Consider the following 15,797-nt stretch of genomic DNA (forward strand, 5'->3'; position numbering starts at 1 on the left):
TCAAAATGGATGAAAGATCTAAATGTGAGACAAAAATCCATCAAAATCCTAGAGGAGAACACAGGCAACACCCTTTTTGAATGTGGCCACAGCAACTTCTTACAAGATACATCTATGAAGGCAAGGGAAACAAAAGCAAAAATGAACTATTGGGACTTCATCAAGATAAAAAGCTTCTGCACATGGGTAGTTTAGCACTGCTTTCGGCCCAGGACACCAGGATCGAGTCCCACATCGGGCTCACTGCAAGGGCCTGCTTCTCTCTCTGCCTGTGTCTCTGCCTCTGTCTCTATCTCTCTCTCTATGTGCGTGTCTCTCATGAATAAACAAATAAAACCTTAAAAGAAAAAAGCTTTTGCACAGCAAAAGAAACAGTCAACAAAACTAAAAAACAACCTACAGAATGGGAGAAGATATTTGCAAATGACATATCAGATAAAGGGCTAGTACCCAAGATCTATAAAGAACTTATTTTTTTTTAATTTATTTATTTATTTATTTATTTACGATAGTCACACAGAGAGAGAGAGAGAGAGAGAGGGAGTCAGAGACACAGGCAGAGGGAGAAGCAGGCTCCATGCATCGGGAGCCCGACGTGGGATTCGATCCCGGGTCTCCAGGATCGCGCCCTGGGCCAAAGGCAGGCGCCAAACTGCTGCGCCACCCAGGGATCCCTATAAAGAACTTATTAAGTTCAACAGCAGGGAAACAAAGAATCCAATCATAAAATGGGCAAAAGATATGAACAGAAATTTCACCAAAGAAGACATACACATGGCCAACAAGCATATGAGAAAGTGCTCTGCATCACGTGCCATCAGGGAAATACAATTCAAAACCACAACGAGATCCCACCTCACACCAGTGAGAATGGGGAAAATTAACAAGACAGGAAACAACAAACGTTGGAGAGGATGTGGAGAAAGGGGAACCCTCTTGCACTGTTGGTGGGAATGTGAACTGGTGCAGCCACTCTGGAAAACTGTGTGGAGAGTCCTCAAAGAGTTAAAAATAGAGCTACCCTACGACCCAGCAATTGCATTACTGGATATTTACCCCAAAGATACAGATGCAATGAAACGCTCAGACATCTGCACTCCAATGTTTACAGCAACAATGTCCACAGTAGCCAAACTGTGGAAGGAGCCTCGGTGTCCTTCGAAAGATGAATGGATAAAGAAGATGTGGTCTGTATATACAATGGAATATCACTCAGCCTTCAGAAAGGACAAATACCCACTATTTGCTTTGATGTGGATGGACCTGGAGGGTATGATGCTGAGTGAAATATGTCAATCAGAGAAGGACAATCATCATATGGTTTCACTCATATGTGGAATATAAGAAATAGTGAAAAGTATTATAAGGGAAAGGAGGGGAACTGAGTGGAAAAGATTAGAGAGGGAGACAAGCCATCAGAGACTCCTTACTCTGGGAAATGAACAAAGGGTTGCAGAAGGAGAGGTGGTTGGGGGGATGGGGTAACTGGGTGACAGGCACTGAAGAGGGCACTTGATGGGAGGAGCCCTGGGTATTATACTGTATGTTGGCAAATTGAATTTAAATTTAAAAATGTTAAAAAAAAGAAATTCTTGATAATTTTGAATAAGGAGTCCTGAATTTTTATATTTTACTAGGCCCTACAAATTGTGCAGTTTTTTGAAAATAGCTATGAATTTTAAAATTAAATGAGCTATTGACATCCTTAAATATGTCTTCTCTATTCTTTCTGTCTAACAGATAAGCAAATTTTCAAAAGGAAGAATTAAAAATAAATAAAAATCAGAATAAGTCAGCTTCTACACCCCCACTTCTATATATACAGTACTTTATTTAGTAGTGAAATTATATTGATTTGATTGGTTACTGATAAAAGTAAGCATTTTGATTTACCAACCCAAGAGTTTTCTAAAAGTTCTTTTCAGGCAATATCTTTAAAGAGCAATACAGTTATGACAGGTTGGATTACAGCGTTTAGCACTTTTCAGGAGTTTTTACATTTTACATGCCTTCTGCCTTTCAGAAACATCTGTGCCAGACATCTCAGATATGAAATAAATGTATTTTATTTTGTATTCTGGAGTGTGTGATGTCATCCAAGCATTGATAGGAAATCTATTTTCTCCTAACAGGAAAACTTGAATAGTCAACATTTAATTCTCTGTGGAAATAAGATTTCAAAAATAATCAATCAGGGGATATATATTCATTGGCAGCATAAGAGCAAATACAATTTCCATGTTTTGTAAGTAAAATTGAAAGAAAACTTGTCTTACTTTCTATCTTAAAATTTGGTAATTAAAGAAACAGTACTAAACTAATGTGCTAATGAGTAAATAATAGCTTTTGCATGCCTTAGTGAACAGGGAATTATCATGAGTTTCTGCTTGTGATATGAAAGCTGCAGATGGTTAATTACTATTAATACAGAAGGACTTGCTATAATAAACCTATTATTTTAAATTTCACAAACTTCTCTTCACATTGGTACATTCGTAATGTTTTTAAATGAGTTAGATCTAAAAGCATTAACAAACATGTTACTACCACCTTACCTTTTTTTTTTTAAAGATTTTATTTATTTACTCATGAGAGACGGAGAGAGAGAGAGAGAGAGAGAGAGAGAGAGAGAGAGAGAGGCAGAGACACAGGCAGAGGGAGATGCAGGCTCCATGCAGGGAGCCTGATGGGGGACTCGATCCTGGGACTCCAGGATCACGCCCTGGGCCGAAGGCAGGCGCTGAACCGCTGAGCCACCCAGGGATCCCCGCCGTTACTTTTTCTTATATTTCCACCATTTTGAGCACGCTTTACCATCCCTCTCTTTCAAGACTACTAGAAAATAGAATAATCTGATATTATTACTGTAACTCAAATTATGTTTCCTTCTTAGAATACATTGACCTCCTTAATGTTTACAGTTTGCCTTAACCATAACTTTCTTTGACAAGAATATGCTTTTATTTTCTTTCTATAAAAGTTTAATAGGTACTGATTATAAAATTTGGTGCATGTGAATGTAAAATTTTCTAATAAATGCAAGGATACTGATTTTATAATATCCAAGACCAAGTCCTGTTGAAATTTTGAAGCTCAAAACAAAGGAGCTATAAAAGTTATTTCAATAAGCTAAGAACTGTCTTCCTTAATATATAAAATGGTGGTAAAGAAATATTTCTATTAGTAGAGAAATTGTGTAGAGTAGCTTGCAGGCACAGAACTCTAGTATAGTGCATATAACTCTTTGAGTTCTCATTATCCCACAGAAAAGCTTGTGTAGGTCTAGCAGAGAAAGAGTATGTAAGATAGACAGTAGAGGGGGCCCATTTGTATGTTTTGTATCTAATCATGAAGGATCTAGAAAAAGGTAGGGATCACTTTATTGACTATGTAACAATAAGAGCTTCTTGATCATATCCTTATTGGGAAGGTGGAACATCTGGAGAACCTGGTGTTTTTCTATTGTGCTACTTTAAATCTGCTGAGCTTTATACTTGGCAAGGTACAGAAATGAAAAAGGGAATGAGTCTCCTAGGCCCCGTGGATTTGTACCTATATTTATGGCATTTTATAGACTTATAATCTTTAAGAGAACTTGGCCTATTAGAGTGACAATCTTCTAATTACTATTAAATAATTGATTTAGTTTTTTGATTTAGAGATGTAATCTTATTAAGCATAAACTCAGTGTTAAATTCTGAGAGAACTTTGGATTAATCATATTCACAAGTTTACTTTATTAGATTTATAAATCATTTAAATACACAGGAAGGTTTTGTTTTAATCAGACAATTGGAGTAATTTGAAGGAAATTAAAAATATGACATGATTAAATGCAATTTAAAGTTTACAATTAACTTCCTTTGAAATGAACATATGTGGTTCAAAGACGTCTAAATTTATAACTGATCTATAAAATGTATTTAAAACTTAAAGAAATTGGGACACCTGGGTGGCTCATTGGTTGACCATCTGCCGTTGGCTCAGGTCATGATCCTGGGGTCCTGGGATCAAGTCCTGCATCAGGCTTCCTGTGAGGAGCCTGCTTCTCCCTCTGCCTGGGTCTCTGCCTCTCTCTCTCTCTGTGTCTCTCATGAATAAATAAATAAAAATTTTAAAAAATAAGACTTAGAGAAATTAAAATAATATCATTAACAAATTAAATATTAATTCTTTAAACAAAATATTTATCCTTAATAGACTTTCATAAGTACAAAATAACCCTCAAGGCCATATAAAATCCTCAGAATATGGATAACCAGATATTTGAGGTAAGCCTCCCACATAAAAATAGGTAAAGAAGAAAAAGGGAAATAAAGAGAAAATATAAGCAGTAGAATGACACCTTAAAGAAATCAAATAAAATCATCACAAAGAAGAGCAAAGTATTATGAGAAAGGAAAAACAATGAATAGAAGAAGGAAAATCTGTGAATTTAAATATAATAGTTTTTGTTGTTCTTTACAGAGTTGAAATATAAAGCAAACTAATTAGACAAAGGTGGAAACGTGAGAAAAGCAGAAGAAAATCAAGCGGTAAGGAACATACAAAAATTATACACTTAAGTGTATACTTTTGACCCATCTGTTGGTTCAGCACAAGCAGGAAGTGAAGCCTAAGGTTGACGTGTAAATAGCCTAAGCATTGAAAAATATTCCAACACAGAACCAATCTTCAAAGACCAGAAGAGATTTTTTAAAACTTTTTCTAAACTAAATTTTAGTTTCAAGTACTCAAATAAATATCTCTCAAAACACTAGCTGACCACAAGCTGAAGGAACACATACTTGAGTATCAAAACATTACAGTGAATATAAACTACAAAACGGTTTAAAAGTCACTAGGGCAGCCTAGGTGGCTCCGCGGTTTAGTGTCGCTTTCGGCCGAGGGCCTGATCCTGGAGACGTGGGGTCGAGCCCCACATCCTGCTCCCTGCATGGAGCTTGCTTCTCCCTCTGCCTGTGTCTCTGCATCTCTATTTCTCTCTGTGTCTCTCATGAATAAGTAATTAAATTAAATTAAATTAAATTAAATTAAAAAATGAAAAGTCACTAAACAAGCTACTACAATCACAGCAAGCAGCAGAAAAGAACTCTGAGGAGAAGGAAGAATCTGATTTCCAGAGTTAGGATATTATAATATTCCAAATGCTGTTTTCAACAGAAAGTTATGAAGCATGCAAAGAAGCAAGAAAGTATGGCCAATTTATAGGTGAGATTAACAAAACTGTTCCTGAGGAAGCTCAGACAATGGGTTTAATGGACAAAGCTTTATATTAAGTATTTTAAGTACACTCTAAGACCTAAAGGAAATCATGGATAAAGAGCTAAAGGAAATCAGAAGAATAACATCTCAAAAATAAATAAATAAAAATAAATAACCAAGAGATAGAAATGATAAACAACAACAAAAAAAGCAACCAGAAATTCTAGAGTTAAAAGTTAAAATAACTGAAATGGGAAACATATGATGTACTTTTCAACAGCGGATTTGTATAACAGAAAAAAAATGAGCACACTTGATTATAAGTTCATTTAAATTATATTCTCTGAAGAGAAAAGAGAAGGGCGAAGAAAACTGAACAGAATCTATGAGACTATGGAATACCATCAAGTACAGCAACACGTGAATATATGGAGTCCCAGAGGAGAGGAGACTGGGAACGGGGAAAAAATATTTGAGCAAATAATAGTCAAAAACTTCCTATATGTGATAAAAGACATGAATCTATATATCTAAGAGGTCTAATAAACTCCAAGAAGGATGAACACAAGGAGAATCACATCAGTGTACTTATAATTATGTAAGAGGAAGGAGGTGTCTTACTTAAAAATATATTTCATATTTTATTATTTGATTTTGAGTGCTTTTGAGTTTAATCCTTCCCTCTTTCCCTCAGCCACACAAGTGATCAGACTAATAATACAGTCTAGGATTCCTTCTTTTGGTGCTAGATAGACATTCAAACCTTTGCAACATCTACCCAAGTGCAGGAATCCTTGGCCTGGTGCCAAAGACTAATCACAACAAAACTCCCAAACAAGACCCCTTTCCTCACTTTCCGAAGCCATTTTTGGATTTCCTTGGGAAATCTGCATTGCTGTCCCCAGAAAGCCTCATTTGATAAGTAGTAAATATCTTCACCTACTCTTTGTGTGGATATGACATCATCATTCTTGACATCAGAACCGAATTTTGAGTTGGGTCTGTATGGCCTCTTAGGGGTGGATACAACCATTAATACTAGGAGTAGGAAGTCTACCACCACCAGGAGTCCTTGTTCTTTTGCTTTAGTTTGTTTATTGGCTTTGCTGCCTGATGGTGTGCATACATTTAGATCTACTGTCTGCCTGCCAGCTTACACTTTGAGTTATGTTGCTCTGTGCTACATTTGTTGGATCCTTTTAAGGCTCTGTACTATGGATTGTATGTTTGTGACCCATAAAATCCACTGTTGAAACTCTAATCTCCAGTGTAATGGTATTTGGAGGTATGACCTTGGAAGAGAAAAAGAATTTGACCAGGTCTCAAGGGTGGGGCCCTTATAATGAAATTAATGCCCTTATAAAAAGAGGAAGAGACAGAGGATCTCGCTATGCAGACACATATGAAGTAAGGCTATGTCAATATATAACCAAGTAGAAGTCTCACAAAGAACCCAACCATGCTGGCATTCTGATCTCAGACTTCCGTGTTCCAAACTGTGAGAAATATTTGTTTTTTAAGCCACCGAGTTTATAGTATTCTGCTATAGTTGATCAAACTGACTCAGGGACTCTACCTCAGGTTTAACCAAACTAAGTCAGTTCAATAATTAGTTGGCACTTAGGGACAAAGGTGTAGGATTGGGACACACGTAAAAGTAGCTCTATATCCTGTGTCTCAGCTTCTACTTATATGTGTGTCTTAGACTGTATCATGTGTCTCTATTTCATTGTAAGCTGACATTAGGATCAAGTGTAACCTGATATAATCTGTGACAAATTGCTATGTGTCTCAAATAGGCATTGGCCTCATGCTATAGAGCATCCAGGAGAAAGACTATATCCTGTGCTATATACAGGCCCATTGGGTGATGACTTATGTGGAGGAAGAGCAGACACTATTTGAACATTGGTTACTATTTGAAGATTGAATTGTTGAGATCCATGATCCTAAAGGTAGATGGCTTATTAGGACCCTGTGAATTGCCTTTACTATTGCTGCTGCTGCTCATGTCTCTATCTCCACAAAAGGGGGCTAATTCAAACCTTACTTTGTCCTATGGTCTTGAAACCCTATGAAGAAACCCTTGACATGGTGGATTATCCTAACCCTGACAATACTGATATGAGGTTCTCTGTAAGTAACTTATAAGCAGGCTAGAGAGGACCTCCTGTACTACAAAATAGATCTAGTAATGACAAAAAAGTTGGGTGTGGGGTAGAAATAAACTTGGATACTAGAGAAGGGAACAAACAATGGAAACTGAAGTCCATAATTTGACCCAATGAAAATCCACAATTTACTAAAATAATTTATATTGCAAAAAGATAGGATGGTGATTGGCTGTTGCACCTCTATGACATGACAACATGGATTATGAGCACCTGCTAAATGTATCAACTGGCAAATCTCATGGGCTTAATTAAAAGTGGGATTCAATTAGTTATACCCCAGGGACCTCACTAAATTTTAATAGGGTATCTCTCCCCTCCCATATTCTTATAGGAATTACAAGATGTAAAATGGAGTACAAAAAAGGGACACTTCATATTAACCATCAGAACTGTTACTTGGCCTAAATTTTCCATGGTCATAGTATCCCTCTAGTAGACGTGGACACTCTGACCCAATAAGTAATAAAATTAAATAGACTCTTTGTCTCTTAAAAATTGGTTTGCCAAGGTGAGACATCATAAACATGTCCTCTCTCCCCTAGTTAAAATCATTAATATGACCCAATGTAAACTAAATAAAAGCTTTCAAGGATTGAAACTCATTATACAAAACTTTTTTTGAGAAAGCATGATTATCCTCACTGCTTCTCTGTTCAATAATCCAATTTGGCCTGCTCTTAAACCTACAAAGAAAGAGTACCATCTCATAGTATATTACCACAGCCTTGATACTGTGGGCCCTATTAAGCCCCTCTACCATATGTTTTTGAAATTTGAAATTGCTGATTCCATCCAATTTTACCAATTATCAGCAATTGGTAAGTGTTTTGCTATTATATATTTGGCTAATATGTTCTGTTCAGTGCCTATTTCAGCAGCTTTCAACTATAATTTGACCTAACTTTTTTTCTTCCCAGCCTTATTGAGATTTAATTGGCATGCAACATTATGAAGTTCAAGGTGTGCAACACAATGATTTAATAGAGGTATTTATCTCAAAATGCCTTAACTTCTGTAGGGACATAAATACACTTTTGCAGGCAAGATGTTAAATGCATACATACAAATTTCTCCAAGATCACAGTTAAGACATTACCTTGATAAGATCTTCTTCTGACTTTCATTTCACACATTCCTTCAGAACATGCATATACTAAAGAGCTCACAAAAAAGGAGATGAGCCATTGACTCATACATACTGAAAGCCTCTATTATCTTGGTTAAGTTACTGAAAATTATTTGGTAAACTGAGGCCCTCTTGTCTTTGACACCATCAAGCAACAGCTGTTGATCCTTTCAATACCCACAATATCTTTTAGGCTTTTCTGGGATCTGGAGACATATATTCCACAATTATGTTTTATTTAAGTGATCTTTGGTGTTCCTTATAAATAAACCCACTTTCAATGGAACTATCCAGCAAAAAACTCTAGAATCTGTCCAAATTGAAATACGACAGGCATTTTTGATAGTGCTTGAAGGAGTCCTAGCTAATCCTTCCTTTTAAAGGCTTTCGCAACAACCTCTCATGCCTCCTATAATCTCTCATTGTGGCCATATTTCCCGTGGTTTTTCTGATGCAAGAAACTGTCCACCTTTGTCTCATGCTATGTGCCGTTAGAATGGCAATCATATACTGGGCCATATACTGGACTGTCCTGGAAATAAAAACTCTCATAGACCCTCAGCCTGTGACTGTCCATACATAGCTGCCTATTACACGTTAGATCATGGAAGTGGCTCACTATAAGCTCAGCATGGCTACCAAGTCCTCCTTACTATATGATGGGAGACAAACCTGAGCCCTCTACCATATCCCACCTGAAGGAGGAGACGAGCTTCCCTGTATTCAGTCCTGTGCCAAATGCCATCATACCAGAGGATTCCTTGGCCAACCAGGTGACTCTCTGAAACTTAGTAAATAAATAGCAAGGGGAGTTCCTGCATTTCTGGATGGTGTAGTATCATTGCATGTGATAGAACTCAGCAAAGAGTTGCTGCTTTTCCCCTAGCATGTCTCTCATAAAGGATGGGACTAAAGGCCAGCACAAATGAACACATTTCAGGCAGTCATGTTGGCACTGAATGCTCTGGATAACAATAGACCTCATATGCATATTTTTATGCCTATGGGATATTGCAAATAATCTGGGTGTGGGTCCAGCCAAATGCAGAAAAAAAAAAAATCCTTGTCTACGGTTTCCTCCTTTGTAATAAATATTCTGGGAATCTCTTGCCTGCAGATACTCCAAATATAAATCAAGGTCAAAAATGCATCTGCGTATACTAAAGCCATAATACAGGGTCTCAGAAAGACACTCCTTATCCTTTTTGGAGTTTCAGACATTACTGATCATGACCGAGACATTCATTTCATTTCTCAGTGAAATGCATAATGTTGGGCTCTTGAGCACACTATTCAATGGAACTTTTACCTACTTTATGGACTTCAGGCTGCAGGTTTTATAGAACATCATAATGACTTAAACAAGTTCAAATTCAATTAAATGAAACATGGCATATATAGTAATCAGTAAATATCAGGAGTAAATTATAAGAAAGAATCTGACTCCATAATGTTAACTAGCTGCTGACAGTTTCCCTCTTCCCTCTTCCAATTCTGCCCAATATCTAGGCAGGATGATAAGAAAGCACCCCCTCTTGGCATCAGCAGAAGATTCAAGCCAAGCAAGCCCCTGCCCACACATGGGAACACTTAACCTGGCCTCATCCCCCAATTCAGTAAAAACCCTAAAATTCCCATTTCCTCATTCTCTCAAGTGATTATGAGCCTGTTTGGGAAGCCTGCTTTAATCTTCTTAGAATAATTTATAAGTAATAAACTATTTCATAGACTCTTGCTCTGTGTGTGGCATCGTGAGTGTCACATGCCAACCAAATTTTGGGTGTGTATCTATTCCGCTTCTGCAGTATAGCCCAAAATGCCTACCAAATATAAAGTTGGAGTATTTAAGTCTGTTTTGTAAGAACACAGATTGAAAAATTGAGCAATGAAGTAATAGGAGACTTAGAAACAGACCTATATGAATATGAATATGTAATACCTCAAGGATATCATGGTGCAGATCAACATAGACAGGATACTTTTAAATAAATTTTCAATACATAGGGTAATTGTACAGAAAAAAATAAAACCTGTCTCAAACCTCATATTATAAATAAAAATAATTTCCAAGTAGATTAAAAACTTGGGAACTTTGGGAATGGAAAAACAGGAAAGTATTTAGAGTGTAATATAGTTGGATAAACATGAGAAGACAACTCATTTATAATAAGGTGAATGCAAATGAAAACATACTGAGAGCATTACATAACCACTAGGTTGGCAAAAATTTAAAAACCTATGAAAATCAAGTGTTGGTAAGATTGAGGAAAAATTATTACTCACATTAACAATTTATTTTACCCCATCATTAAAAAAGTTTGCTGAAAAAATTGAAGGTTCGCATACCCTGTGACCCACCAATTTAATTCCAGTAAAGTTCTACATATATGCAAGAAGATATATGAAAGATTATATATAAAATATTATATGTTGAAACATGTATATGTATATATGTATGCATATGTGTTATATTCATCTCGTATACACAAAAATGTATACATATGCAAAAATGTTCCTTTTGCCACTATTTTTATATAGGAAAAAGTTAGAAGAATTGAAATTTTGTCAACAATAGAAGAGAGAAATTGTTATATATTAGATCATGTAATAAATAGCAATTAAAATGAACAAACTGCAAGTATCCATTCAATATGGATAAATATATAAAATATAATTTTGACCAAAAGAATAAAATTTTCAAGTCAAAAAAGACAAATACTTTATGATTCTGTTTTTAAAATGTGATAAATACATAGATTGAGAAACTAAGGAAAAATGAGAAACTGATAATCATAAAATTTTCTAGGATGCTTACCTGCGGGGAGGAAGTATACTATAATCAGGGAAGAGCACATCAAGGTTTGTAGGGTGCTGGGTATGAAAGAATATATAGGATATGGCTCAGAGTAGGAACTCAATCAGCATGAAATGAATAAACTGACTAGAAAGTTAAAGTGAGGAATGAGTTTGAAAATGAAAAAAAAAAGAGATTTCAAGTGAAAATATAGGTTATTTTTAAGTCAGGAAAACAAAATGTAAGATGTTTCAGACTTTAATTTACATGCATAGAGAGATGTCCTTCATCATAGAAATTCTATTGATTGTTTCTACCCATTGACTTTAATATCCTAACCAAAGCTAAATTATGTGGGATGTGATCTTGTTAACTCTAGGTAAGAGATGGCATGATGAAAAAAAGATATTCTAAATAACACCAAATCACAGTAAGTTAAGTAAGATCTTATGAGCTCATTGATCATGGCTAGGGCAAAGACAGTTCAAGGATACAGTCATTATTTTTTACCAGAGTCCACTAATTATATAAAAGATAATGATTCCTTATTTCTTGTCATACTTCCTGCAAGGAAAAAAAAGTAATCTTTGAATAGATCAATAAGCAGCACATGGAGCAAATATTCCTCACAGTGTTTTCATAATATTTTATTTCCTATCAGAGCCTGAAAACTTATTTTATTACTGTCTTTCCATTGCCTAATCAAGATATATATGCAAATTTGATTTAGTAATTCAAAAATAAAATTTGTATTGAGTCAAATGTTAAAATAGGGCTTAAAGCCCTACAAATGCAAATTGGGCTTTAAGCCTGATTATAAACTTCACTAAAATTATATAGATTATGACATGCCTTGGCCTTCACAACTGTTTTCAGTTACTCTAATATGTTTGTCTTTAATATTGTATTCTCTAATAGGATATCCCTACTGTGATTTTGTTGACAGAATAAATCATCTTTTCTTTTTTCCTTTCAATGGTTGAGGAATGTAAGATTTATTATGCATGATTGGTTCATTTATGGTTTTTCAGGAGTCCTGATTAAAGGAAACACCTTTGCATTTGATTGAAAATATAAATATATATAGGAAACATGTCCTTTGTAGTAGAGGTAGAAGGTCACTTTAAGGTGGAATGGATGCAAAACTCTGACAAGCCCTGATGTGGCACACTATGTCATTATGGGTCATTATGTATTGCCATTTATCCAGTTGATAGGAATCACAGGTGACAAATTTAGGATTAAATTATAAAGACTCAACATGAGACCTAGAGCAATCCCTTTTATAAGCGATGTCTTTAATTTCTTCTTCCTTTATTTTAATGTCAATATTTCAAAGTGGCAAAGTTTAATTGAAGTTATATGGTAACTTTTAGATATATTTGGGCAATTAAATAGCATAAACCTGAATTTTCATGCTGAAGTTGAAGAACTGTATATTTTAAATAAAACATAGTCAAATCAATGGTACAACAAGCCTGCAGTACAAATCATCCATTATCTTGTCTTTTTCTTCTCCCATAAGGCTCCCTATCATCTCTAATTCTTTATTGAAGCCCATACTTGAAAACTAAATACTACCTTGGGCACTAAAAGCCAGTAAGTGGGAAAAATGTCTTGGAAGAGTGACAAGGTGATTGGCTAACTCAGATCCAAATTTTTGTCCATTAGAACCCCATTTCACCCTGTCTAGACCCTGCAATCTTGTTTCTAAAATAAACCTAAATATGGTCTCTATATTTGCAGAATCTTGAATTTGTATTACAAGATCTCCTGGCTCTGGCAGCTTGCAATTTACTCAGCAATATAAAATCTTGGAAATCTATTTCTTAACATGTTATTGTAATGAAATATAAGAAGTAACCAATCAACATATAACTAGTGGAACGCATTCTAGCCCTTCTATGAAAAACAAACTTAGTTACAATTGTAAAAAGGAGATGAATAAACCTCCTTAATGCTGCAAATCACAAATATGTGTGCTTTACATTGTACTTGCCTTTTCTTTTGATGGACTCTTGATTTACATATAAAACCTGACCTCAACTTTCAATCTATTCTGCATTCATAATACTGTTTTGATATAGTTCATACTTCATCAAAATTATAACATTTTAACTTGAATTTCTTAATAGACAGATGTGTTTCGTGTTTTGATTAATTTTATTCCCCTTTCTCCCACCCATACTCTTTTCATTATCTATTACCTTGTTTTGCTTTTCACTCTGAGTTTTATAAATTCCATTATTTTGGTTTGCTTTTCTAGCAGCTGTCATCTGCTTCTGTTAGCATCAGAAATGGTCCCAAAGATGTAGCAGCTAAAAAAAAAAAAAATATGTGTATATGGGAGCAATCTCTTTGTTTTGTAAAGGTTAGGTTCTGATCCTTCCCAAAGCTAAATAACCTTTCTGCTAGACTCTTTTTAATAAAGTTATTTTACTGATGAAATTTGAATGTCTTTGGATTCCTGTAACCCTTACAAATTGATAGAAGATACATTTATTAACATTTATTTAATGTCATTAACATTTAAAACATTATATATGGTTATATAAAAATCTATCCATATCTGCTAATTTTATATTTAATGTCTGTTAAATTATTCACAACTAGTATATCCATCAATAACGTCTGACTTTAAATTCTATGACACCTGTGACAGTAGAAATAGAAGACTATTAGGTAATTTCTTGCTATAATGACCCATCCATGACATTTCACTTACAAATCTAAAGTACTGAATGAAAAATAGTCCTTTAAGGCTTTTCAGAGCAGTACTATAATATATAAAAAATGAAAGCACTTTAGAAAATAAGTCTTTAATTCTGCAAAATCAGCACAGACTTAAGAATTAAACTTGAGAAGTTCTGTAGCTGCCAGGGATCATTTCAGGCATCAGAAAACACTGCTTTAATTTTAAACAGAAAGTCATTTAATATTAAAAATTGAAAGATTATAAAATAAATGGAGGATTTGAATGAGGTTTTAGGTTGGTTCTCCAAGGGCACTCAGAAATATATGCCACAGCTACATGGGAAAGTGAAATCTGAGGGCAATACTAAAACTGATCAGTTTTACACCCCACTACAGCTCCAGTCCAGGTATTGAAAATGAACATCAAATCACCACTATTGAGGCTTCCTCTTGATTCCCATGTATCCATTGACTGTTCACTAGGAGGCTGAATCCTGTCGTCACCCCGACTATCAGTGTCTTTCTTACCCGTGAAGCTTAAGAGAAAAACACTGCACTAAAAATGAACATGTCCATGAACTGTTTTAGTAACTGCAATAGAAATAGTGGCAGGAAGCAAGCTCCCGAGTTATTTTCACCTTCCAAATTTTGTGTTCAGCTATCTAATTGGTGGGGATCAATTAGACTCCAGAAACCTAAACAGGGTCTCAAAAGTACAGTTCTCAACTTTCTAATGTTGGAAGCACAGGAGTTCAAACTGGAAGCAAGCCAGAGTGAGAACTTGCAAAAGGACCCAAATGTATATCCGATGTTCAGAGAAGGTAAATGGAAGCTTCTCACAGGATCTTGCTGTTGAACAAATCGATACTGATTGCTTACAACTAACTGCACCTTACCGTGATTCATATATGATTCATACAAAAGAACCCTTTAGGTTACAAAGCATGCCAAGAGATTTTAAAAGCTTTCTATGTGAGATAAACATTGTGAAAACAAAAACAAGATGTGAGTTTCAAGGACACTTGGTTAGTCAACCATTTTAAGTAGAACTTATTTTTGTACTAAAAACTATGTGTTTTATACCTAGAACCTAAAAAAATAAAACAAATAAATTAGATTTATTAGATACCAGTTGTGTATTAAAAATTGTAGCAGGTACTCTAACCTAAGTCATTTCTTACCACAGTGAGAAACAAGGCAGATTTCAAAATTAGCAAAAGAAAAAAGTTACATTTATTATATGTCAATTATTGAAGTAGTGATGTAAGCATTTCAAAAGTAGTTTTTAAGCCAAAAGTGTGGGGATAGAAAGTATTCTAATTAGATATGGATTGAGGGGATGCTTAGAGAGCATCCCATCTGGAAATGAGAACCAACCTAACAAAAGTAGGAATTAGGCAACTAGAGATCAACATATATCTTTATTACCAAAACTGCTTTTGGTGAACATGATTCAGGTGTGAAATCTTTCTTTTCTTTTGAACGCCATGGGGATGCCCAAGGGCCATGCTGGGTTGTGGTTGGGCTAGTGGAGTGTGGAGTTTCCTAGGAAGGCAAACAAGACATGGTTGAAGCCCCCAGGGTGCACTATATCACCTCAGGTGTGTGGGAGAAATTCAGGTCCTTATGGTGGGGCAGGGGGAGGATAGACCAGGATGTGCAGAGGGTCAGGGGTGCTCAGGGGATGGCAGAATCAAGCTTGAGGGGCTGCAGCTGAGACCTCCCCTTCCCATGGGCTCCTGACCTCACGGGATCTCAGGAGATCTATGTAAGGTTGGTGGGGGGAGTCTTGAGACAGGAATTA

The 15,797-nt window shown here is 35.6% G+C and overlaps 1 protein-coding gene across 1 annotated transcript in view; it reads right to left on the reverse strand.

The window, feature by feature from the left end:
• The window catches only part of LOC129499388 (uncharacterized), a 91,211-nt gene extending 75,710 nt beyond the window's left edge, over nucleotides 1–15,501 (reverse strand). The window contains 2 exon segments of the mRNA XM_055309053.1: nucleotides 14,378–14,529; nucleotides 15,422–15,501. Coding sequence (XP_055165028.1) covers nucleotides 14,378–14,529; nucleotides 15,422–15,501 — 232 coding nt within the window.
• Between the last annotated feature and the right edge of the window lie 296 nt (nucleotides 15,502–15,797).

This window comes from Nyctereutes procyonoides, unplaced genomic scaffold (genome assembly GCF_905146905.1).
Source record: "Nyctereutes procyonoides isolate TBG_1078 unplaced genomic scaffold, NYPRO_anot_genome, whole genome shotgun sequence".
Classification (NCBI taxonomy): domain Eukaryota; kingdom Metazoa; phylum Chordata; class Mammalia; order Carnivora; family Canidae; genus Nyctereutes; species Nyctereutes procyonoides.